The sequence below is a fragment of the Manihot esculenta genome, chromosome 5 (assembly GCF_001659605.2).
Source record: "Manihot esculenta cultivar AM560-2 chromosome 5, M.esculenta_v8, whole genome shotgun sequence".
Lineage (NCBI taxonomy): Eukaryota > Viridiplantae > Streptophyta > Magnoliopsida > Malpighiales > Euphorbiaceae > Manihot > Manihot esculenta.
Window position 1 is genome coordinate 5,771,032 of NC_035165.2, and position 22,992 is coordinate 5,794,023.

Consider the following 22,992-nt stretch of genomic DNA (forward strand, 5'->3'; position numbering starts at 1 on the left):
GAGGCCTTAAAAAGTGGTCCAGTCCTTTTTTTTTGACACATTTAAATTCGATTGTCAACGGCCGATAGGGAATCGCTGTTTTAAGTTTCTAAAACAAATAATAAAAAGATAGATATTTTTTTATAGAATGTATTTCGAGAGTAAGATAAATGTTTTTGAAAAAAAATATCAGTTTAAAAATTTATGTTATTATTTTAATATTTTTATAATTATATTATGTTAAAACAATTTTAAATTATTTTTTAATATTTTTAAGAAAGCATTTTTTTCTGAACGAAAGTTTTAACAATAATGTCGTATTTGGGATCAACGGATGATGACTAATTGATGTTGAATTGATTTGGTATAAGTTGAATATCTGACGCCACTTTTGAGATTGTTATTATTATTATTATTATTATAGAGAATTACCCAAAAGTCAAGAATGTCAAGATTCCAGACGAATCCAGAGTCCCACCAACCGACGAAACGAAAATCACATGATGGATAAGGACCTCGTTCGTGGAACTTTGAAATTACCTAATCATTTTTCAATTTCTTTTAATTTATTGAATATTTCAACTCAATTAAATCTCATAAAAATAATTAAATACAAAATTACACAGTCAAAAAAGTCCATTTAAATAGCAGCATCAATTGAGACATAATCAACAAACAAGTAATGAAAATAAGGAGATATCCATTGCGAGGATGATAAAATAGTTCAAGAACATTGGCACGAGGAAGATGATAGACAATGGATTTTCAACTTTTATGAAGCAAGCAGGCAGAGTTCATTTTCTCAATTCACAATCAAATTGGAGAGAGAAGGAAAAAGAAAATTTCAAACGGATGATATTGTGAAGTGGATGAGGATAAAGAGAGTATAAATAAAAGCAAACTCTTGCTTTTGAAATTGAGAAGTCCTGTTTTCTCTCAATTTTTAGCTAATCAATTTATCTAATTATCAACAGATTATCTTTTTACAAACAAATTGATTTTGAATAATTCAAAGAATAATTAGAATTTAGTTTTTAGATCTCCCAAAAATCAAGATTTATCCGTATTGAAGAAAAATTGGGTTTCTTTAATCTCGATAATTTAGGGAAAACAACCAAAATTCAAATTTCACACAAAAACTCTATGGAGAAAAACCTTAACTTTGAGCTAAATGATTAGAAAGAAACTAGACAAAAGCAAAGTCTTCGAGAGTGGAGAAGAGTTTTGGATCATTGAATTCATCTTCTCGCAACAACACCCGCCTAATGTTCGGCCAAAAGCATGATACTTGGATCTAGTCACCAAGACTTCCCTTAGCCGAAACCCAGTTCCAACTTTGCAGCAACCTTCGCTCAACATACAAAAACACATGATGGTGAGGAAATAATGTGCTCTTCTTGTTTGAATTTATGTGGGTGGTGATAGGTGAGATGATGGTCATTACTGAAAAAGAATGTAGAAAATTGGAGAAGGTGAGCACAATGAGAGAGTAGTTTTGCATTCAACTAGAGCACAAGCAGCAAGAATAAGTCCACTTCTTTTTCCTTTTTCAATAGACCTACGCGTGTTTGATCTATGTAAAATTAATCGTTATTTAGTGAATTCAAGTGTTCAATAAATTTTTCTTTAAAAAAAATATATTCAATAGGTTAATCCCAAATAGTAAAAGGGTGTGAACATGCGCTTCACCAAACAAATTGGATAGGCTTCCATGGCAAGACCGTTACCCATTTACCAGATCCCACATCTGATTGCTAATGTTGTATTGCACCAGGCTATTAGCTCAATTAGCAACCACCAGAAAATAATAATAATAATCATTATTATCAGTACAAGTTCTGAAATTTCTTGAATTTTGTAAATTTCACTGGTAACCGCTAAATCTGAATCAAGTTCGATCCCAAGTAAATACAACACTCCACACAACAGTAATTCAAAAAGATGCAGCAACATGCTGGGAGCTGTTTATGTTCATCATCTAATACAGCATCAACAGGTGCATGTGCATCCTTGTCCAATTAAAGGAAAAAAAGTGCGTCACAGGAGGAATTTTTCATGGTTTCATGGTTAGATAAAAAATGCTATGCATGCTAAAAAAGAGAATGCCGAGCAGATACTTTATAGAAAGGCACAGAAATTTATCAGGGACATGGATTAGGGAACCTTGCATGAACCTTGTTGATATCTTCAATTATTTCTGGTGTCAGCTGGATCTTGCAACCGTTAAGAGTCTCTTGGAGCTGCCATGAGCTGGTAGCTCCAAATATGGTGCTTGCAACTAGAGGGTGTCTCAAGACAAAAGCTGCAAAGAAATAATTAATGGATATCATGTCAACTAGTAATTCTAAATAATGGAATTCCTAAAAAAATTAAAATGCCACTTCCTAATTAATAAATTTCCTAAATAAAACAAACTTAGTTTCCTTTTACTGCATCAGGAACTCTTTCTAATTTGTTGGAAGAGTTGATTATGGGAAACTTGTGTGTGTATATATATAAAAGGAAAAATGTGTGTCGAAGATTAAAAATAATAATAACAATTATGCACATTCATGCAACTGCAAATGTACAAGCACATAGAGAGATTTGTTATACCAATTGCAAGAGATACAGGATGAAGACCGTGTTTTTTTGCAATATCAAGGTATTCCTGCAGATATACGGAGATGGAGACAAAATAAGTAATAATAATAATAAGAAGAAGAATGCTACAAGTTAACTAGTGATCTGATTCAAGTATAGAAATGTTTTGTAATTAACAAAAATAAGCTGAGAACCACAGGCATCGTACAAAATTATTTGCATGCTAACCATAAGTTTTTTTGAAATCCAGTCCTCTTTCTAGCTATGATACAAGGTCAGGCTTTAACAAATTCAGAAACAACATGCACAAGAAACACACCTTCCTTCACATAAAGGTTTTCTTAATTTCAGAATTGAAGAGGGGGAAAAACCTTCAAAGCCCCTAAATTATGTCTATTGTTGCTATTAAGCTCTAGAACCAAATGTATCCTAGTGAGGCAACCTTAAACACGCTCACTGAGTGCTGCAAGATGCGAGTGGTCACTCACTTCATGATATCTTGGATTTAATAAGAAAATGCAAATAATGTGATAATTAACATTTCTTCCTCAAGTTTTACTTCTTTTTTTCCACAATGAATAATACAATACACCTGTGCATTCTTTTTATACATTTCCTTGCTGACTTGGACTTTCATTGCCCATTTATCCAATATTTCATTTTTTGGAGTTAAATTCATAATCAATTAGACCAAATCAAGGAGTTGACTAGGAAGGACTAATACAATAACTCACATTCAAATCAAAGGCTAAAACCAAAATATGCATGATTGCAAGAGCTATTTAATAATGTAGATGACATTTCAACATGGTTATTTCTCTAATCAGTTCAAAGAAGATAATATGCACCTATACAATTTATCACAATAAAGAAAAGTACAGGGAGAGACAGAGGTAGTGGATGCAGTTCCCATTGTCCAGTGCAAATATATATTCCTTAAATTACATGTCTCTAGCCATTGGTCAATGATGCAGATTAATAATTTATGCATCTTATAGAAAGAATTCCCCTGCTTCACTGGAGTTTAAAGTTGACATCCGCTCACCATAGTAGCTGCTTTTATCATGTTATTTGATAGGTTGTATCTTGATTCCCCTTCTGAATATCTTCCTGAAAAGGAGAAACAAGAAATACTCTAGAAGAGAAGAAATGGAGAAAGAGAGAGAAGGGTGGGAGCCTGGGAGGGATTGTTTGTAGTCTACAGAGAACTTTTGTATCATAAATAATAAAGAAAAACAAATTATATGATCAACCTTTGAAAAGATTTAACCGGCCATTTGCTGGACCTCCATTAGGTGCAAAATACTTCCCAGAAAGTATGCCCATGGCCAGGGGGCTGTATGCCAATAAGCTGATCCTGAAGAAGTTGAAGCATATAATGGAGGTACACAATTATTAGATTGAGGGGAATCTCTGAGAACAATTGTTAATAACAAAACCACACCACCTCACACAATAAATCAAAGGTGTGAAAGAGAAAAACCAAGTTTTGACTTGGAATTATAGTTTTGCTACAAGTCAGCCACCAATTGCTATGAAAAATAAACAACAAAAGTATCAAATGTAATGAAAATTTCCCTTGTTTCAAGATCATCACAAGAAATTCCTATAATTGAATAATGATGATGTCCTCCATACAATGCAACTGAAACAGAACATTGCATTGCAAAATGAAACTTTCCCCTAAATTTTAATTTTAACCTTCATATATATTCACAGCAAATAGAACATACCCCTCGTGATGACAGCACTCAGCTAGCCCAGAATCGAAAGTCCGGCAAAGCAAACTGTATGAGTTCTATCAATAAGACAATTGATTGTCGATTAGCCTCAACATGAATCATAGCACATGAGCACACATGACCACAAACAAACAAAGAGGAGAGGGGATACTGAACAAGGACAAGAGCAGCAAGCATCACTATTCTGAGAAGGAACAACTGAGACAACCTGCACAGAAACTATTTTAGGATACCAAGCAATCCTTTCAGCAACGTGAAGGAACTTCATGATACCATATGGAGTTTCATTACTAAGTCCAATGTATCTGACCTACAAATGAAATTCCAAGCCCAGTATTACAGAGATGTCATGATATGAGAACTGTAAGCCAATGCTATGCTCAAATTACCTTGCCAGAATCAACAGCTCGGCTAAGCGCATCAAGTTGTTCCTCTATACTAATTGAACAGAATTGCTGGGTAGGATGATATTCTGTTTCTCCAAACATTGGAACATAACTACAGAACAACCGTATTTCACTTCAAAAAGACAGTATAGAGTGGGCATTTTGAAATAGTAGAGAGACTATTTACAGGAACTCCTATAATAATGTTAACTGAATAATCTGCTTTCAATAATACACCACTCCAGACTCTACCCGACTTCCCCCCTGCCCCCCAACCCAAAAAAGAAAAAAGATCCACAACCAAAAGAGGAAGAGTTATAGAAGAAAAAAAGGGAGTAGGCTCTACATACAAACCGATCAGGCCAGTGAATCTGATAGAGATCAATGTAGTCCATTTGCATTCTTTGCAAGCTGCATCGATACAATAAGAAAATTATAAGAATATTATAAAATATCAAAGATATAAAATGAAAGTCCATAAAATGGGTTTGACCAACATATGAAAACATGTTTCCAAAAACCAAACTTTCTTTCAACACGCTATGAACTTCAACCATGAGACAGCATTAATTTTAGTAAACAAATAACACAAAATGGTAAAAAAATTTATTGATGCTGTTTTTTTTATAAAACCTAGTTGGAAAAACAATGGAATTTAAGGGCAAAATTCTTGGAAAGCTATATCAGCTTTTCAACGCCTCTAGATTAATATGCACTGAGATCTTATCAAGCAAAATTGTGATCCTAGGTAAAGACAATAACTTGTTTAGTACATAAGAAAATATGGATACACCCCATGAATTGCTACAAGTAAAATATGCAAAAACTACAAGGCATGCAACCATAAAGTGAACATCCAAAGACATCAGCAAGAGATCACAAGAGAAATACAACAGAACATGAGCAGTGAAGGGAGAAAAAGAGAGGGAAAAAAAAAAGCATTCATAATATGATAGTTGATTCCAATTAGTATGCAAATTAGACAAAAAAAAAATCATTTGAAATATGAACCCGGTATTCTATACCAAATGATGACCCAACAACCAGAATGCAAACATGCAAACCAACCTATTGTCAATTGCCTCAGTAATATTCTTAGCATCCAAACACTTGGGTCCACCTCGAATCCAAACCATTTGTCCTGAAGGTCCAGTAACCTGGATGAAAAGTAGCTATCATAACCAAACCAGGAACAGCAAAGAGTAGGAAGATCCAAATTTTCAGCAATTGGAAAGGCAGAAGATAGCTTTTAACTTCAGAATTTCATATTAAAATTTCATGGACAAAAGCATACATTCAATCAGCGATAAACCACACTGGAACTAGATGAGCAGCAAGTTAAGGCAATTGAGGGATACGCAAGGGCATACACATGATATAACCAGAACAGACAATATATGAAACAAAAATCTTAAAGTTACAACCGGGTGCCACAAACAAAAATTTGGACCGAGATGTCTACCACGCTACTATGAAACCACACTCAAATTTCACAACGCCAAAACTTAATATCATCAGGAAAAACCACATAATGGTAGAAGATGGAATTAATTTACACAGGGATAGAAAGCTATACCTTAGTTGCTATAACAACACGATTCCGCGGAATCTTCCTTTCTCTAATCCAACGGCCAAGGTACTCCTCGCTCCTCCCCCGAGTCTCAGCACGTTGAGGCACTGGATACCTGTGATTCCAAATAACAACGTGAGAAGAAGAAAAAAGCTTGCAAAAACCAGAAGAAAGTGGAAATTTAATAACCATTCAAAGACCCGGAAAAGGATAAAAAGAAAGTGACGGGAGAGGATAATACATTTCTGCTGAATCGAAGAAGTTGATTCCGGCATGGAAGGCTTCATCAAGAAGACGAAAGGATTGAGGCAACGAGTTTTGCTCACCAAATGTCATTGTTCCTGAGAAGTGGGCACGAGTTTTGGAGTTGCATTTATCGGAATTGGGATTACATTGAGATGAGAAATATAGCACATTGAGACGAAGGGGGGAACAAACCTAAGCAAAGCCTTGAAACTGTCAAATTGGGAGTGAGGTTGAAGAGAGGAACGGACATTTTAATTGTGATAGCGGGAAATTCACTCCGTTCTGCTTGTAGCAACTGCCAAAATTCTCCTCCGACTGCTACTTCCGTGGTTCATGGGTAGGATTACGGGTTATAAGAAGCTTTCCGATTTTATATAAACAAGAGCTTGGTGGCCATTTTCATGAATCGGGGATGTAGCTCAAATGGTAGAGCGCTCGCTTTGCATGCGAGAGGTACAGGGTTCGATCCCCTGCATCTCCACTTGGTTGTGTATCTCGAATTCTCGACTCTATGCAGGATGTATAGCCCTTACAAAAGCAATTTTTCCACCATGTCACGTTTAATTTTTGTTATTTTGTTCACTTTATAAATGGACTAAATTTCCAAATATATTTGATGATCCGGATTCATCAGATTTTCAAACAAATTTATGTTAACGTGTCTCTGATTTAGGGGTGTAAACGAACCGAGACGAGCCGAACTTTGAAGAGCTCAAGCTTGGTTCGTTAAGATTTTTTCAAGTTCGAGCCGAATTCGAGTTTTACTCATTTCGAACTCGAACTGAGTATTAAGAAACTCAAACTTGACTCGTTTAGCAAACGAGCTTAGACGAGTCGAGCTTTTATCGAGCTGAGTCGAGCTTTTATCGAGTTTCGTCTCGAATAGTTTACGAGTAGTTCAATTTATTTACATGTATAATGAGTTTTACTTTAAAACTAATAAGTTTAAAACTAAAATAATTTTAGTTAAATAAGTATATATACAAATTAGCTCGTAAACTTATAAAGATAAACTTTTAAATCTTAATAATCTAAATATATGCAAGTTTAAGAGTGTAACTAAATTATATAGAGCGAAATTTTAAAAAATTTATGTTTGACTCATGAAAGTATATGTAAAATTTGAGTTTATTTCTCTTATGATAATAATTTTAGTTTACTTAACGAGACTGTTTACGAGTCTATTTGCGAGCCTACTCATGAACTCAGAAACGAGTCGAGCTCACGAGTCTTAACGAGCCGAATACTATGGAGTTCAAACTTGACTCGTTTACCAAACGAGCCTAAAAATTAAGATCAAGTTTGGCTCGTTTAGAAATCGAGTCGAGCTCGGTCGAGTTTTTATCGAACCGAACCTCAAGTAGCTCACGAATGGTTTGGTTCATTTACCTACTCTGGTTAGAGAGTAAATGTAAGAAATAGAACTCAGCATACACAAGAAATCGGGGATGTAGCTCAAATGGTAGAGCGCTCGCTTTGCATGCGAGAAGTACAGGGTTCGATCCCCTGCATCTCCACTTGCGTGTGTATCTCGAATCCTCAAGTGTACGTAGGATGTATATCCCTTCCAAAAGCCTATTTATTTCATGTTTATTTTTGTTCACATTATAAAATGGACTAAATTTTCAAATATATTTGATGATCCGGATCCATCAGATCTTCTAACAAATTTCTGTTAATGTATCTCTGGTTAGAGAGTAAATGTGAGAAATAGAACTCGGCATATAGAAATAAATAAAGCTGCTAAACTTTTAATTTTTGTTTATTTAATTTTTAAATTTTAAACTAAACACTTATGTTATGCAATCAGATTTTCTGAGATTTGTTTCAACAGTTTCAACACTGCCTCACGATCTGTTTCGGAAACTTCCAAGTTCCAAAAGAGTCCAAGTTTCAAAAGAGCCTGTTTAAGGTCAGTCCAAGTTTTTTTAATTTTTTTTTATTTCTACTTTTCTAACAAATTCAATAATTGAATGCCTACTGAGTTTAACCATCTTGTCAATTGCTCTTGATACAATGCTGCATAAGAATGTCATATTGAATTGTTAATACATTTTTAGTATACAAAATCCAGTGACTGTTTAAGAACATAAACTCAAAATTTCCATTGATAATATTAATAAATCAAAAGTTCAATACCATCACATATAGATGGGCTATAACAGAATGGCTTCTTTCCTGTATTCAACCATAACCCCAACAAAAAAATATGTTGACAATTCACAGGCAAAAACTAATAGATGATGGTCTCTGATCTCACTCTCAACCAACATATGAAATCTTGGAAAACATTAATATCCCATATTAAATACCCTTTAGAACTCCTGAGACGCAGAGCCAATATCACCCTTCCCTTTTCCAATTTTCTTTGGCAACAAATTCTGATGGATGTTGGGCAAAACACCACCATTTGCAATAGTAACTGTTCCCAAGAGTTTGCTGAGCTCCTCATCATTCCTCACAGCCAGCTGAATGTGCCTTGGAACAATACGGTTCTTCTTGTTGTCCCTTGCTGCATTACCAGCAAGTTCAAGAACCTGTATTACACGTCAAACACCATAATCAATAGCAACAAGCCTAACGATTTTTTCATATTTGCTAAGATTATTGATTAAATTCAATTTGTTGCAGAGGGCCTTTTCTATTTGCATTGCAACAAGACTTAATGGCAATTAAAAAGATCATCATCAACCAACATTACATTCGATGCATATTTCAAAAATATTGGATCTTCAATTGTTAATATTAAACAGCAACGAAACCCAAAAACCTGCCCATTTCAATCCAAAATATATTGCTTTGCTACCCACTTGGTGCACAGAAAATGAGAGACTATCAAATTAAAAACAAAACACTAACCTCAGCAGCAAGGTACTCAAGGACGGCGGAAAGATAGACAGGAGCGCCGGCACCCACCCGATCCGCGTACTTTCCAGCTTTGAGAAAACGGGCAATACGGCCGACGGGGAACTGTAAACCGGCCTTCTGAGATCTGGACACGGATTTGGATGACTTGGGCTTGCCTCTGCCTCCCTTGGTTGATCCTGCGGAACTCATGGCTGGCTTAACTTGTTAAAGGATTGACACAAGGACGAAAAATGAAGACGTTTGGTATTCCGATGTTGGTTTTAAGGGTTTGAGACAGAAAGGGGTATGATATGTATAGGGAACCGAACCACGCCTGTTGATCCTTCCGGGTTCAACAATCGTCTTTAACCCGATGGGCCTCTCCAGCCACTTTTTTTCCTGATGCCCCATCATCAATTCAATTTCAAGGCCCGGCCTTATAAGTCATCTCCAATTTTAACCTACGGATTATTGCAGATCAAGAAGTGAACTTGGTAAAATAAAAGATTTCACCTTTGAGACTCGTAACATTGGCTGTTAGCCCCATGAGAAATTAACAACACAGCGACGTCAACAAGCCCTAATTCAACCCCATAGTGAAGGGGGGTTGTGCCCAACAAACATCATGACCTCGACCACATTGATTAAGCAACATGTTTACCTCAGCTCAATGCCCCTTCACTGCATCTAAGTGAAGAAGGGTGTAGCAATTGCAATACACCACTCAGGTTTTCATCTAATTGTAACACAAACCGATCAATTCAACATGCCCACAAAACGCAACCATGAATAGCACAATCGAATTCGCACCAACATCTAGTTTAGCCTGTTTACAGGCCAAGTTCTAATAACATTTATAGAAGAATTGATAGTGGATAATCCAAATGGCCTCTGTTTTTCATAAAACTCAATACGAAAATGCCACAAAATGACACAAATCCAAAAGTATGAACACAGATACTGACGAAAAATTATCAGCAGCCAATCCATTTCATTGTGCAAATTGAGATTTACAAATCCAAGGCCAACATCATTGCAAGCTATCAACAATGTGTCCCATAGAAACACCAGCCTACTTAAGAAACCCCTAACTTCAAAAAATAAAGGATAATTTTACTTATAACCCTAAAACTCCTGAGATGCAGACCCAATTTCGCCTTTCCCTTTCGCAGCCTTCTTTGGCAGCAAATTTTGATGAATGTTAGGCAAGACCCCTCCATTAGCGATAGTCACACCCCCCAAGAGCTTACTCAACTCCTCATCATTCCTCACCGCAAGCTGAATATGCCGAGGAATAATCCTGTTCTTCTTGTTATCTCTTGCGGCATTCCCGGCAAGTTCCAAAACCTAAACACAAAGTACCAAATTAGTCCCGAAATCCCCAAAAATAAACAAAAGTGAAGAACAAATACATGTTTTGAAATTAACAAACCTCAGCAGCCAGGTACTCCAGAACAGCAGAGAGATAGACAGGGGAGCCAGAGCCAACTCGCTCAGCATACCTTCCTTTCTTCAGGAAGCGGGCGACTCGACCAACAGGAAACTGTAGACCGGCCTTTAGAGACCTGGACACCGACTTGGCTTTGGACTTGCCCCGACCACCCTTGGTAGTAGTAGCAGCAGCGGCCGTAATAGAACTCATGGTCTTCTTTGTATTATATTTGGGTTTTGGAGGCGCAGTATATCTTCAGAAGTTGAGTTTGATATGCAAGAACTGAGAAGAAGAGGTAGGATGTTTGAGTATTAATATGAGATGGAGGAGTGTTTTGATTGGTTGAGCTGGTTTTCACGAGGATTGCCAGCGTGGCAATGGGGCTTATGTGGATTGGAAAATTTTGAATTGAGCGGGAAATTTTTAGATTTGGTCTTTAGAGGTGAAAGACGGAAGTGGATTGGTTGGTTTCATTCATAGAAAGGATTGCCAACGTGTCGATGAATTTCTAAATTTAAGATTGAGAGGACAATAAAGTTTGTGCATGAAATCAAACCAAGTTAACCAACCAACCAACTCACTCTTTATTTCATGATAGAATCTATTTATATATTTTAAAAATATCTGAATCTAAAATAAATCGAATCAAAATAAATGTTTTTTTATATTAACTAATATAAATATAATTTATTTTACTTATAGAATATATATAATAATTAAAATAAAAAGATAAATAATGGATAATTAATATCAGCTTTGTCAATTGTATTTCAGATTAATTTTAAAATTAAAATTATTTTCTATTAATTAATTATTATTTTTTATTTTATTTTTTATTTAGACCAAATATTCTTTTATAATTTCTAAAATCAAATTTTACTTAAAATAGTTTTTTATTTATGCATATAATTTAATATATAATTTTTATCATATAATAATAAATATTATAATTAATTTTAATTATTATATTTGTTTATAATAAAAAAATTTATAATTATTTTTTTAATATAATAATTTGATATTTACCAAACAGGGCACAAAAATTAAAATATTTAAATTTAAATTTAATTTATATTAATACTCCAATTCATATCGATAACGACCGAGTCTCTTCCCCTTTCAAGTTGGGCTAAGGCCTATAATAGTAAAGGTCGGCATAGAGCTCGGAGCACCTCAAGAAAAGCTTGCCCACAGCAGTGGACCGGATCTGAAGATATCAGCCGCTTCCAAGTTGGGCTAAGGCCCATAATAGTAAAGGTCGGCTCAGAGTTCGGAGCACCTCAAGAAAAGTTTGCTCACAGTAGTGGACCGGATCTGAAGATATCAGCCGACCAGAGCTACCTGCGAGCCCAGAACCTGTTATGTTGAAGCCAGCTCCGTGATGGGACCAAGGATGGACAGCAGACCCGGTCTTTTCGCAACCCTTCTTGCACGCGCTCTGAAGGAAATTAAATGGCCCCCTGACATGAATAAGGGAGAACTGACACCACTTTATGTATAGAGCTGAACGACAGAGACAGACGTTCCTGTAGCAGAAAGGCCGTTAGATATCACTGGCCAGCAAAAAGAAAAAGGATAAGAGGAGAGTAGTTTTTCTTCTCAATGAAAGTTTACTCAACTATTGTAAATCCTATTTTCTAGATCTCGGAACATCACATATTAAATTTAATTAAAAATTAATATAAATTATCCATTTCAAACTCAATTAATATTATTAGAATAAAATTCAAATTCATTTAGTTTTATATATTCTAATTAATAATTTATATAAAAAAATTATTGATAATTTTCATTTAAAAATTTAATATTTTTAAAAATATTTTAATTTTTAAATAAAAATATTTAAAAATATTATTATAAAATATATATTTATATATTACATATTTATATAAATGGTTCAATCCGTGAATATACTATAAATAAAATATAAATTCAACTACCATCAATTACCGATAATATAATTTTGTTTCAAATCTGATTATTAACTTTTAAAATTCATTTTTTTAAAATTCGATCGGATCAGATATCCGAAAGTATCCAAGGTAAAAAAGTTAAAGTTTATTATTTATAATCAGTTATCAATTATTTATTATCGTTATTGTAACGACCCGGAAATTGGACCGCTACCGGCGCTAGGATCCAGATCGGCTTAAGGCCGCCGGGACTCGTAGCAAGCCAAACATTCATCCTGTATACCTGTTTAATCCCATACATGATCAACAATTACATAAAAATTTAAAACTTTCTCATTCATTCATTCTTTCATTCATTCTTTCACCAAGCTTAACCTGTGCATGCACAAATCATAACATAAAACCTCGCACCGGAGTCCTCATCAAATACTTCAACGGGATAACATAACATACATTAAGCTTGGTTTACAATAATCATCATTAAACATTTAAGATCATGTACTAGAAAGGGATTAACATAATACTATGGTCAAGCACAACTCTAAACTTCCATAAGCATCAATACATTACATTTCTATACTATACTTTTACATTATATCATATTCATGTCCACATCTAGCTATTACATAAAACAAGACTCTACTCCTGCTGACCTCCTGGTCTACCCTGTACCTGCAATTCTGGGGGGTTAAGGGAGAGGGGTGAGTTATAAAGCCCAGTGAGCAGAATAAATAAACATTCAATTTAAATTTCATGCTTTCATGAAATACAACACATCACAAACCAATCACATCAAGGATGGTATTGTCACCAATAGTCCTCTACATTCCAAGGTGCCGGGACGTAGAATGGGTCAACCGGACTTTCTCTTAAACGTAACATATCATAACATTCCAACGTGCCGGGACGTAGAATGGGTCAACCGGTCTTTCTTTTACATAGTGTCGGGACGTAGAATGGGTCAACCGGACTTCCATACCATACCATACCGTATCATATTACATCGTATCATATTTAGGGATGGCAGGCGGGCGGGTTTTCGCGGGTACCCGATCCGCCCAAACCCTATTAGGACGGATTTGGGTATTTATAAAACGGATTTGGGCGGATTCGGATTTGAAAAATTTTACCCGTCTCGGATTCGGGTAGGGTTCGGGGTTAGGTGATCGGATACCCGTTACCCGAATCCGATTAGCTATACTTCAAAACTAACCCTAAATTCCCTTATCCCTAATTCATTTTCTCATTTTACTCGAGCTTCTCTCTCTGTCGGCGCCTCTCTCCCCCCTTCCCTTCCCATAATTTCCAATCGACACCTCTCCCCCACTTCACTGACGACTGCCGGCAGCCCAGTCGGCATCGGCGACATCTCCTTTCTCTCCCTAGCGACGATAAATCTTCTATCTCCCCAGTCAGCGATATCTCCTTCTCTCTCTCCAGTCGGCGATATCTCCCACTTCCCAGTCAACGCCTCTCTCCCCCACTTCCGGTCAGCGATATCTCCTTCTCTCTCTCTAGTGTGGCGACATCTCCCACTTTCCAGTCGGAGACAACTCTTCCCTCTCCCCGGTTGGCATCGGCGACATCTCCTTCTCTCTCCACAGTCAGTGACATCTACTCGTTCCTCTCTCCCCCACTTCACTGACGACTGGAGACAACCCGTGCCTCTCTCCAATCGGCGTCAGCGACATCTTCTTTTACTGAAATCTCTTCGGGTATGTTAACTTCATTTTTTTATACTGCATAAACACATCAAAGATACATAGAAATAGTTTTTTAGAATTTATAGACTATTAATATGATTATTTAGATATTGTTAAAAAATCTAACTATTTGCTATTTGGTTACTGTTGATTGTTAGAATTTATGGACTATTAATCTGATTTATGGACTAAAAGTTGCTATTAAAGATTTTTAGAATTTATAGACTATTAATCTGATTATTTAGATATTGTTAAAAAATCTAACTATTTGCTATTTGGTTACTGTTGATTGTTAGAATTTATGGACTATTAATCTGATTTATGGACTAAAAGTTGCTATTAAAGATTTTTAAAATTTATAGACTATTAATCTGATTATTTAGATATTGTTAAAAAATCTAACTATTTGCTATTTGGTTACTGTTGATTGTTAGAATTTATGGACTATTAATCTGATTTATGGACTAAAAGTTGCTATTAAAGATTTTTAGAATTTATGGACTATTAATCTGATGATCTGATTATTTGCTATTTGATCACTGTTAATCTGATTGTTAACTAGGTGAACTTTAGTGGTTATTTTAGTTTGTGGTTATGTATTGATTTGAATAAATTTATATGTTGATTAAGTTACTATATTTGTTCTTATGGTTATGTATTGTTTGCTAATACATGTTATTGTTCTTCATATTTAGGATATTTAAAATGTCAACGTTTAATAGTTCCGAAGATGTAGCGAGTTGTAAAGCTACTACTGTTTCTCAACCTTCTTCAACCACTCAGCCCGCTAATAGTTCCACCCATTCTCAATTGGAGCCATCTATACCAATCAATCCCTCTCATTCATTACCAGCCGCTTCAAATCCAACTGTAAGTCTTCCTCCAATTAGCAATTTGGGAAAGAAAATGAAGTTGACATCAACTGTTTGGGATCATTTTGAAAAAGTCCATCATAGTGGGAATGATTGGGCAATTTGTAGTTATTGTAAAACAAGCCTCAAAGCTAATAGCAAAAATGGGACTAAGTCTTTGCACAATCATATAGAGAAATGTGCAAAGAAAGGCAATCAAGACATAGTCAAATGTCTAGAGAAGCAAAAGCAGATTTCTATGGATATAAGAAATGATGGAAAAGTGCATTTTGGAAAATTTACATTTGATCAATAAAAATCAAGAAGGGAGTTAGCATGTGCCATTATATTACATGAGTATCCACTTTCCATTACTGAACATGTGGGATTTAGAAAGTTTGTTGCCAGCCTTCAACCACTCTTCAAAATGGCTTCTCGAAATAGCATTAAGAAATATATTTTGAATATCTATGATGTTGAGTTTAATAAATTATACAAATCTTTGGAGAAACTCAAGAGTCGAATAGCAATCACTACTGATTTGTGGACATCAAATCAAAAGAAAGGCTACATGTCTATCACAGCACATTATATTGATGACTTTTGGGTGCTACAAAATTGGATTTTGCGGTAAATTTCTTATCTCTCTATCTTTGTTATTATGAAGATTTGTTTTCAATAAGATTTAACTTGATGGATTATTAATTTTTCTTATTTTTATTATATAGATTTGTGTATGTCCCAACACCTCATACTAAGGAGGAGCTTGCCAAATATCTAATGGAGGCTTTTAGCAAGTGGAATATAGAGACCAAAATTTCTACAATCACTATAGACAATTGCTCTACTAATGATGGTATGGTTTCTATTGTTGTTGATAAATTGTTTGGTGATCTTTTATGTGATGGGGCTGTATTGCATATGAGGTGTTGTGCACATATTTTAAATCTTGTTGTTAAGGATGGGTTGGCCACTATTGAGAGTTCACTTTCAAGGATTAGGGATAGTGTAGTATTTTGGGTAGCTTCTCCTCAACGAGTAGAAAAATTTGAAGAAATGGCTAGACAATTGAAAATTACTTGTACAAAAAAGTTGAGTTTAGATTGTAAAACAAGATGGAACTCAACATATCATATGCTTCAAACTGCAATTGAGTACAAAGATATTTTTCCTAGATTGAAAATTAGGGAAAAAAGTTACAAGGATGTGCCTACTTATGATGATTGGGAAATGGCAAAAAGAGTTGCAGAAAAATTAGAAACTTTTCATAGCATCACTGAAATATTTTCTGGGAGGAAATATCCAACTTCTAATTGCTTTTTCATTTCGATTTGCCAATTGCGAAATTCAATAGTGGAATGGATGAGTTCTGATGATGATGTTATAAAGTCAATGTCTGCTAGAATGTTTGAAAATTTTGAAAAATATTGGAGTGTGGTTCACATTGTTTTGGCTGTTGCTGTCATATTGGATCCGCGGTACAAGATAAAAGTGGTGGAATACTATTTTCCAATAATTTATTGTGATAATGCATCGAATGAGATTGAGCAAGTTAAGGTTACTTGTTACAACTTACTTAATGATTACCAATCTCGAGCTTTCAAGCCAAAATCTCAAAGTTCATCTTCAGTTCCACCTATTTCAATTTCAGAAAATCAAGGTTCTTTGAAGAAAGACTTCAGTAATCTAGTTGCATTTCTTAACTCTTCTTCCACTAGTGTTTATGTGAAATCTGAATTAGATCATTATCTTGAAGAGCCTGTTTTGCCATGGATGCAAGAATTTGATATTCTTAATTGGTGGAAGACAAATGGGATAAAATATCCTACATTACAAATGATTGCTAGAGATTTTTTTGTTGTACCTGTGTCTTCAGTTGCATCTGAGTTTGCTTTTAGTACTGGAGGTAGAGTTGTTAGTATTCATAGAAGTAGACTCCATGAAGATACTTTGGAAGCATTGATGTGCTCACAAAATTGGTTATGGTCAGAAATTGAAGGTAATTGCAACAATAAACTCTTATTTTTATTTTTATTTTATTTTATTTTAATGTAAAGCTAATAAATGTTAATAATTTTTTCTATATTACTATGTAGCTGGTTGTTCAAATGAGAGTAAATCTTGTTTATGGGATGCTGAGGATGATGTGAATTAAATCATGCATTTCATAATTTTAATATGTAAGTTTGATTTTTATTTCTTTTTTTATTTCATTATTTTTTATGATAATGTGTATTATTTTGCAACTGTGGTATTCTAATTTTTCTGTATTTATTTTTTTGAAGCTTTTCAAGCACAATTTGATGTTGGAGATTGAAATGACCAATTAAATATATTTTATGTTCAATCAATGTAATTTAATGAACTTTTGGAACATTTCATTTGTTCAAAATGTTATGTTGGATAGATAATTGATTAATGGTTGTGTTATGATGAATTTGTAATATATTTATTTACTTTTAGTATATTTAAATTTCCTAATTCAAGCTTGTTATTTGGGTTATAATATGTGAATCTTTAATTTTTTATCATTGAATTGAATTATAAAAATAGGGAGCTTGTTATTTGGGTTATAATATGTAAATTTTTAATTTTTTATCATTGAATTAAATTATAAAAATCGGGTTTGGTCGGGTTCGGGTAGTGTGCGGGTATTGCTAAACGGATTTGGAACGGGTACGGGTAGTAAAATTAAAGCACTAAACGGGTTTGGGACGGGTTTGAAAATTTTATATATAATCGGGTTCGGATTTGGGTACTCCCAATTTCGCGGGTACCCTACCCGTTGCCATCCCTAATCATATTGAGGACTAAGGATCATCCAACATCCATCCACATCATCATCAAATTATGCAATACAACATATTCGTGAATTCTAATGCAAACAACCTAGAATATCACATGACATTCGTGATGCATGAACATGCTCAAATCTATATTTATTTGCTTTAAAACATAAGTGTTTATTCTACTCACCTCAGGTTAGCTCTGACAAAACACTGAAGCAGCTGTCTCACTGCTGAGGTCCCCGGTTCCTCGGGTCCGAACCTACACAAGTGGACTCAAATGAGGGACCAAACATCCATGAACATGACTCTAAAATACTCCCCAAAAATCCCCTAAAACACCTTAAAACAATCACATAAATCATGCAAATGAAGGATGAACAGGACACTTTCGGCGGCAGGTTCGGCGGCCGAAAGTCCCTCTAGAACCGAAAGTCATGCACCTTCGGCGGCACTTTCGGCAGCCGAAGGTTCCCTCCAGAGACGAAACTCATGCATGTTCGGCGGCTGAAACTCCCTTCTAGAGCCAAAAGTCCACTTTCGGGGGCAGACTTCGGCAGCCAAAAGTTGGCCTCCACAGGCAGGTTTGGCGGCCGAAAGTCCCTTCGGGTGCCGAACCTGAGTTCTTCTAAAGGGCAGAACTCAGCCTCTTTCATGCACAAATGCCTCCCAATCCATTCCATCATGCATTTACCTAGTCTACAACATGCAAACTCAAGCCAACAAGCACATAGGGGTCTCAAACTAACTTAAACCCCAACCAAAACACATTAAACAACCCACATTGCTCAAAAACTCAACATAAACCCATAAACTTCAACAATAACCTAAACATGCATTTCTACCCCATAAAACTCATAAAACTTGTTTAAAACATACTAGAATGGCAGGATCGAAGCTTACCTCTTGAAGATCTAGAGGAAAAACGATCCTAACTTGGAGATGGGGGAGATCTCAACTCTTTGGTCTCCAAGCTCCAAAAATTGCTCTTTTGCTCAAATATCTTCAAATCAAGATAAAACTCGTTAAAACTCTAAAGATCGGAGGAAAAACATCAAAAACGAACCATGGGAGAGCAGGGACTCACCGTGGCCGAAAATAGGGAGAAGACTCGCCCGTTTCGGCCATGGAGCCCTTTTACAGGGGCTGCCAGACCACCTTTCGGCAGCCTAAAGTGTCTCCAAAACTCATGCAAGTTCAGCGGCCGAACATGAGGTTCGGCGGCCGAACCTTTGAAACTTTCGGAAGCCTAACTTGCCCCCCTAAACTATCCAATGTTCGGCGGCCGAACTTGAGGTTCGGCGGCCGAACCTGGAAATGCCTCCTTGGTCTTTTTCATTCAAAACTCAATTTCCTTTCTTGCTTAAAACCATAAAATACATTAAAACATTTTATGAAAACATGGTTTTACCCTTCTAGAGGTTTTCGACATCCGAGATTTCACCGGACGGTAGAAATTCTGATACCGGAGTCTAACCGGGTATTACAGTTATAATTAATTATCCGCTATTAATTATATTTAACATTAAATTAAATATATTATTCTTTATTAAAACAAGTCAAATTTAGTATTTAATATTTATTAACGTGTATTAAATTGTTTAAGGAAACAAGGCTAATAGATAAGTTAACCAGCCCATAATTAGCCTCGGTTGGATTGAAATAAAAATCGATGTTTAAGACATTGGCTTCATTCTTCTTTGATTATGAAGTTTTTGGAGATTCACAATCACACACCAATATGGGAAGAAACAAAATAAAATAAGGTGTGAGCTTAAGCTTATATTAAACTAACTTAATAATACAAAGAAAGTAACCCAGTCTAGGAAAAAATAGAAAGTAGAATTACTATTTAATCTTCCAAATTTAATAAAATTTTTAAATTAATAGATTGATTAATGAGTTGTATTAAATTTGTTTTTCTAAATAAGAATAAGAAAAGGATGAACGGATGAGTAGGATGGGAAATGGAAAGAAATTAGAGCATTTTTTTTTTCTTAAGATATAAAAATTCAATTCATTTAGAAAAAAGGAGTGGAGTAGAGCGGACAACCAACCATAAGAAGTCTAAGCTAAAATGAAAATAATATCGAAATAAGAAGCCTATGGTACTAGAGACAAGAGAAACAATTATATCTATTGTACCTGATTAAGTTGAAATTTGAGGATTTTAAGTAAAAAAGAAGACCCAATTCAAAGCTAAATCTCATTAATTTGCACATAAAATCGATTCTAATTATAGGAAAAACTAAAAATTGGATTATCATCGCTGAAACGCATAAACAATATCCATTTATTTACAGAACGCAAGAAGAAAATTCATCGGACAACTTGTTTTTGAACAATTCCTTCTTCAAATTAGAAGCACCTTTGAGGCTCTTTACAATGGGCTTAGCCCCATGAGAAACCAACAACATAGCAACATCCACATGCCCTGCTTCAACTGCGCAGTGAAGGGGGCTGTAACCAGCATCATCAACAGCATCTACTCGACCACCATGATTAAGCAACACTTTCACGCTCTCAATCCTCCCCTTAAACGCAGCTCTGTGCAGAGGCGTCCATCCATTCTCGTCTCTCTCGTTCACGTTGGCTCCCTCTGCTATGCAACTCCTTATCCCATTAACATCGCCCAATCTCGCTGCTCTATGCAACATGTCTCCCAGTTGCAGCAACCCATATAAATGTGAATTCCCATTTTCTACTGCAACACCGAAAGCAGTTTTTCCTTCCTTGTTCACTGCATATTTTATATAACTTGAGCAATCTAATAGGCACTCCGCAGCTTCTAAATGTCCTTTCTCTGCAGCTAAATGAAGCGGTGTGCATCCATTACAGTCCACAACGTCGCTTTTTCCTCCAATTGAAGCACAAAATCGAATCACTTCAACATGCCCACAACTTGCAGCCACATGAATTGGAGTTCTACCATGTAAATCAATTGAATTCGCATCAATAAATTTGAAATTATGACTAAGAACCTCCATCAAATCCACCCTGTTTATCGCTGCTGCCTCGTGCAAAACCTTATCTATTAACTCATCTATTAAACAACCAGATGCAATCAATACCTTAACTACGTCTGTGTTTCCTGCTTTGACAGCCTGAGTGATCATGGACCGTCCCTCTGAGTCCTTACAATTCACATCTCCACCGGCATCTATCAATTTTGCTACCAAATTGGCACTACCAGATATTACAGCGGATTCTAGCAGGGTTGTGAGCTGGGAGGCGGAACACCCAGAGATAGCCCTATTAAAATGGGAAGAGGCATCACGTATTTGGGCGTGATTGGAGATTAGATATTCAGCAACGTGGGGACCTACAAGTGAGATGGGTATGGTGGCGTCTCTAAAAATATGCGGTCCGGGTCTTGAAAACAGGCGGCGGAGATCGTCCACACGGGCCTTGCCGGTGGGGAGCATGGCTGATTTGACGGTGATGACGTCAGGAGGAGTGCAGACCGTAGGTTGATCAGGAGATTGAGAGAGGACGAGAGTGTAAGATGAAGAGGAAAGGGGTGGGATTATAGATAAGGCCTGAGCAAAAGAGAAAACAGATGTATTTGTGGTGGTCAAGGAAACGGCAACAGACATGGTGTGCATGAGATTGGATAGCCTGAAAGTTGTTGTGCCTTTTTGGCCCCTCTTGAACGCTATTTCCACTTCCTTGACGTCTGGCTTCACCAGTCTATCCATGATGATTGACTCTGTTTTCCCCCTTTCTCATGAAAATTGAAAGTGGGGTTTGCAGACTGAGGAGGGAAAGAGAGCAGATGAAGGTGGTGGGTGGGGGCTGAATGCTCCTTTTTGCTTTTAGATTTGATGTAATTTTAGTCTTAATTATTGTCAATTGATTGATTGATTAATGGATTAATTTATTGTTTGCTTGTTGGTTTAGGTGGACAATGACAATGAAAGGATGCAGTCTTTATTGGGTTTGCTTGAATAAGCAATAGGACTTGTCTAGAGACGAGGACAACGGAGGAAGATGAAGACCTGCCACTTGCAATTCTCAATTTCATAGTTTCATATTGGTCTGGTGGGGACAGTTTCATGAAATTTCCAGGTGAGATCATTTTGATTGAGCATATTCTTTGGTTCGACCATTAGGTAATATAATTATATTTAAATGGGTCGCTTAAACGTAGTTGTTTTTTAAACTGAATAAATTTCATTTTAGTGAAATTTGACTACAAACCCCAAATAACCCAGACAATATTATAAGCAAACCCAACTTAAGTCCCTTTAAACCGTGTCCTAGGAGAAAACGGGTGGACTCCTTCTCATTAGGAAGAACTTCACTGCTGATACCAATGGAGAATGCAAAGAAAGCAATGCAATGGAGAGTCTCAAAACTTCCCTGCCCAACTCCATCAACACTAAGGAAAAGGGAAAATTGGAGCAAGTCACCAAGAAGAGCAGAGGACCGGACCAATGCTGGATCAATAGGGAAATCAGGCATAGGTCTCAAATGAGTAATAGAATTGCATCAAATTTTTGGAGCTTTGTTGTGGAAGGATGGCTGGTAGTGAAGTGTATTTAGGCATTGGATAGTTAATCGATTTAACTTATATGTTTCATTAAAAAAAAATTCGTTCCTAAAAAAATTAATTGAATTTTTACATAATTATGCATGGTTTTTATGTTCTTTGAATAATTTTTTTAATTAAAAAGAGTTGAAAAAAGAAATCAATTAAATTAAGTTTTGGAAAATTTATAAATTATAAACAAGAAATACAAATGCAACATTTGAATTTTCTTCATATAACAGTTAAAAAAAACCACATATGCAAAACATGCCTAGGCTCTGCAAATGATTGAGAGTGATGACCGATAAGTAAAGACCACCTAGAGCAGAATGATATGTGATGCAGAGTGAGAATTTCATAGCCCAAGCAAATTCTGATAAGTTGAACTTTAATTAATAAAATGGAAAATCATATTTGGTTAAG

General features: G+C 35.7%; 4 protein-coding genes and 2 non-coding genes across 10 annotated transcripts; 2 read left to right on the plus strand and 4 right to left on the minus strand.

Moving 5' to 3' along the window:
* Positions 1 to 714: 714 nt before the first annotated feature.
* LOC110614539 (protein tas) lies at positions 715 to 6,895 on the minus strand. 5 transcript variants are annotated; one of them, XM_021756098.2, is made up of 13 exons: positions 6,699 to 6,890; positions 6,502 to 6,601; positions 6,267 to 6,375; positions 5,759 to 5,847; positions 5,045 to 5,101; positions 4,694 to 4,802; positions 4,513 to 4,614; positions 4,296 to 4,360; positions 3,816 to 3,919; positions 3,608 to 3,672; positions 2,575 to 2,629; positions 2,154 to 2,281; positions 715 to 1,325 (listed from the first exon to the last, which is right to left on the minus strand). In XM_021756098.2, exons 1-13 carry the CDS (start codon positions 6,754 to 6,756, stop codon positions 1,293 to 1,295), a joined length of 1,074 nt encoding a protein of 357 aa, XP_021611790.1. In that variant the 5' UTR covers positions 6,757 to 6,890; the 3' UTR covers positions 715 to 1,292. The 5 variants fall into 5 exon arrangements, with proteins under 5 accessions (XP_021611790.1, XP_043812279.1, XP_021611786.1 ...); XM_043956344.1 differs by lacking the exon at positions 715 to 1,325 and adding an exon at positions 1,394 to 1,422 and having other exon boundaries at positions 6,699 to 6,889; XM_021756094.2 differs by lacking the exon at positions 715 to 1,325 and adding an exon at positions 1,758 to 1,988 and having other exon boundaries at positions 6,699 to 6,894.
* Positions 6,896 to 6,914: 19 nt separating this feature from the next.
* On the plus strand, positions 6,915 to 6,987 carry TRNAA-UGC. The gene has a single exon. It is a non-coding gene; the product is annotated as a tRNA-Ala (tRNA).
* Positions 6,988 to 7,950: 963 nt separating this feature from the next.
* On the plus strand, positions 7,951 to 8,023 carry TRNAA-UGC. The gene has a single exon. It is a non-coding gene; the product is annotated as a tRNA-Ala (tRNA).
* A 563-nt stretch (positions 8,024 to 8,586) lies between these two features.
* On the minus strand, positions 8,587 to 10,263 carry LOC110614352 (histone H2AX). Its single transcript, XM_021755871.2, has 2 exons — positions 9,366 to 10,263; positions 8,587 to 9,043 (listed from the first exon to the last, which is right to left on the minus strand). The coding sequence occupies exons 1-2, from the start codon at positions 9,561 to 9,563 to the stop codon at positions 8,822 to 8,824; spliced, it is 420 nt and encodes a 139-aa protein (XP_021611563.1). The 5' UTR covers positions 9,564 to 10,263; the 3' UTR covers positions 8,587 to 8,821.
* A 51-nt stretch (positions 10,264 to 10,314) lies between these two features.
* On the minus strand, positions 10,315 to 11,078 carry LOC110614351 (histone H2AX). Its single transcript, XM_021755870.2, has 2 exons — positions 10,786 to 11,078; positions 10,315 to 10,700 (listed from the first exon to the last, which is right to left on the minus strand). The coding sequence occupies exons 1-2, from the start codon at positions 10,993 to 10,995 to the stop codon at positions 10,479 to 10,481; spliced, it is 432 nt and encodes a 143-aa protein (XP_021611562.1). The 5' UTR covers positions 10,996 to 11,078; the 3' UTR covers positions 10,315 to 10,478.
* Positions 11,079 to 20,274: 9,196 nt separating this feature from the next.
* LOC110615924 (protein VAPYRIN-LIKE) lies at positions 20,275 to 21,844 on the minus strand. Its single transcript, XM_021758142.2, has one exon. The coding sequence runs from the start codon at positions 21,734 to 21,736 to the stop codon at positions 20,336 to 20,338; it is 1,401 nt and encodes a 466-aa protein (XP_021613834.1). The 5' UTR covers positions 21,737 to 21,844; the 3' UTR covers positions 20,275 to 20,335.
* Between the last annotated feature and the right edge of the window lie 1,148 nt (positions 21,845 to 22,992).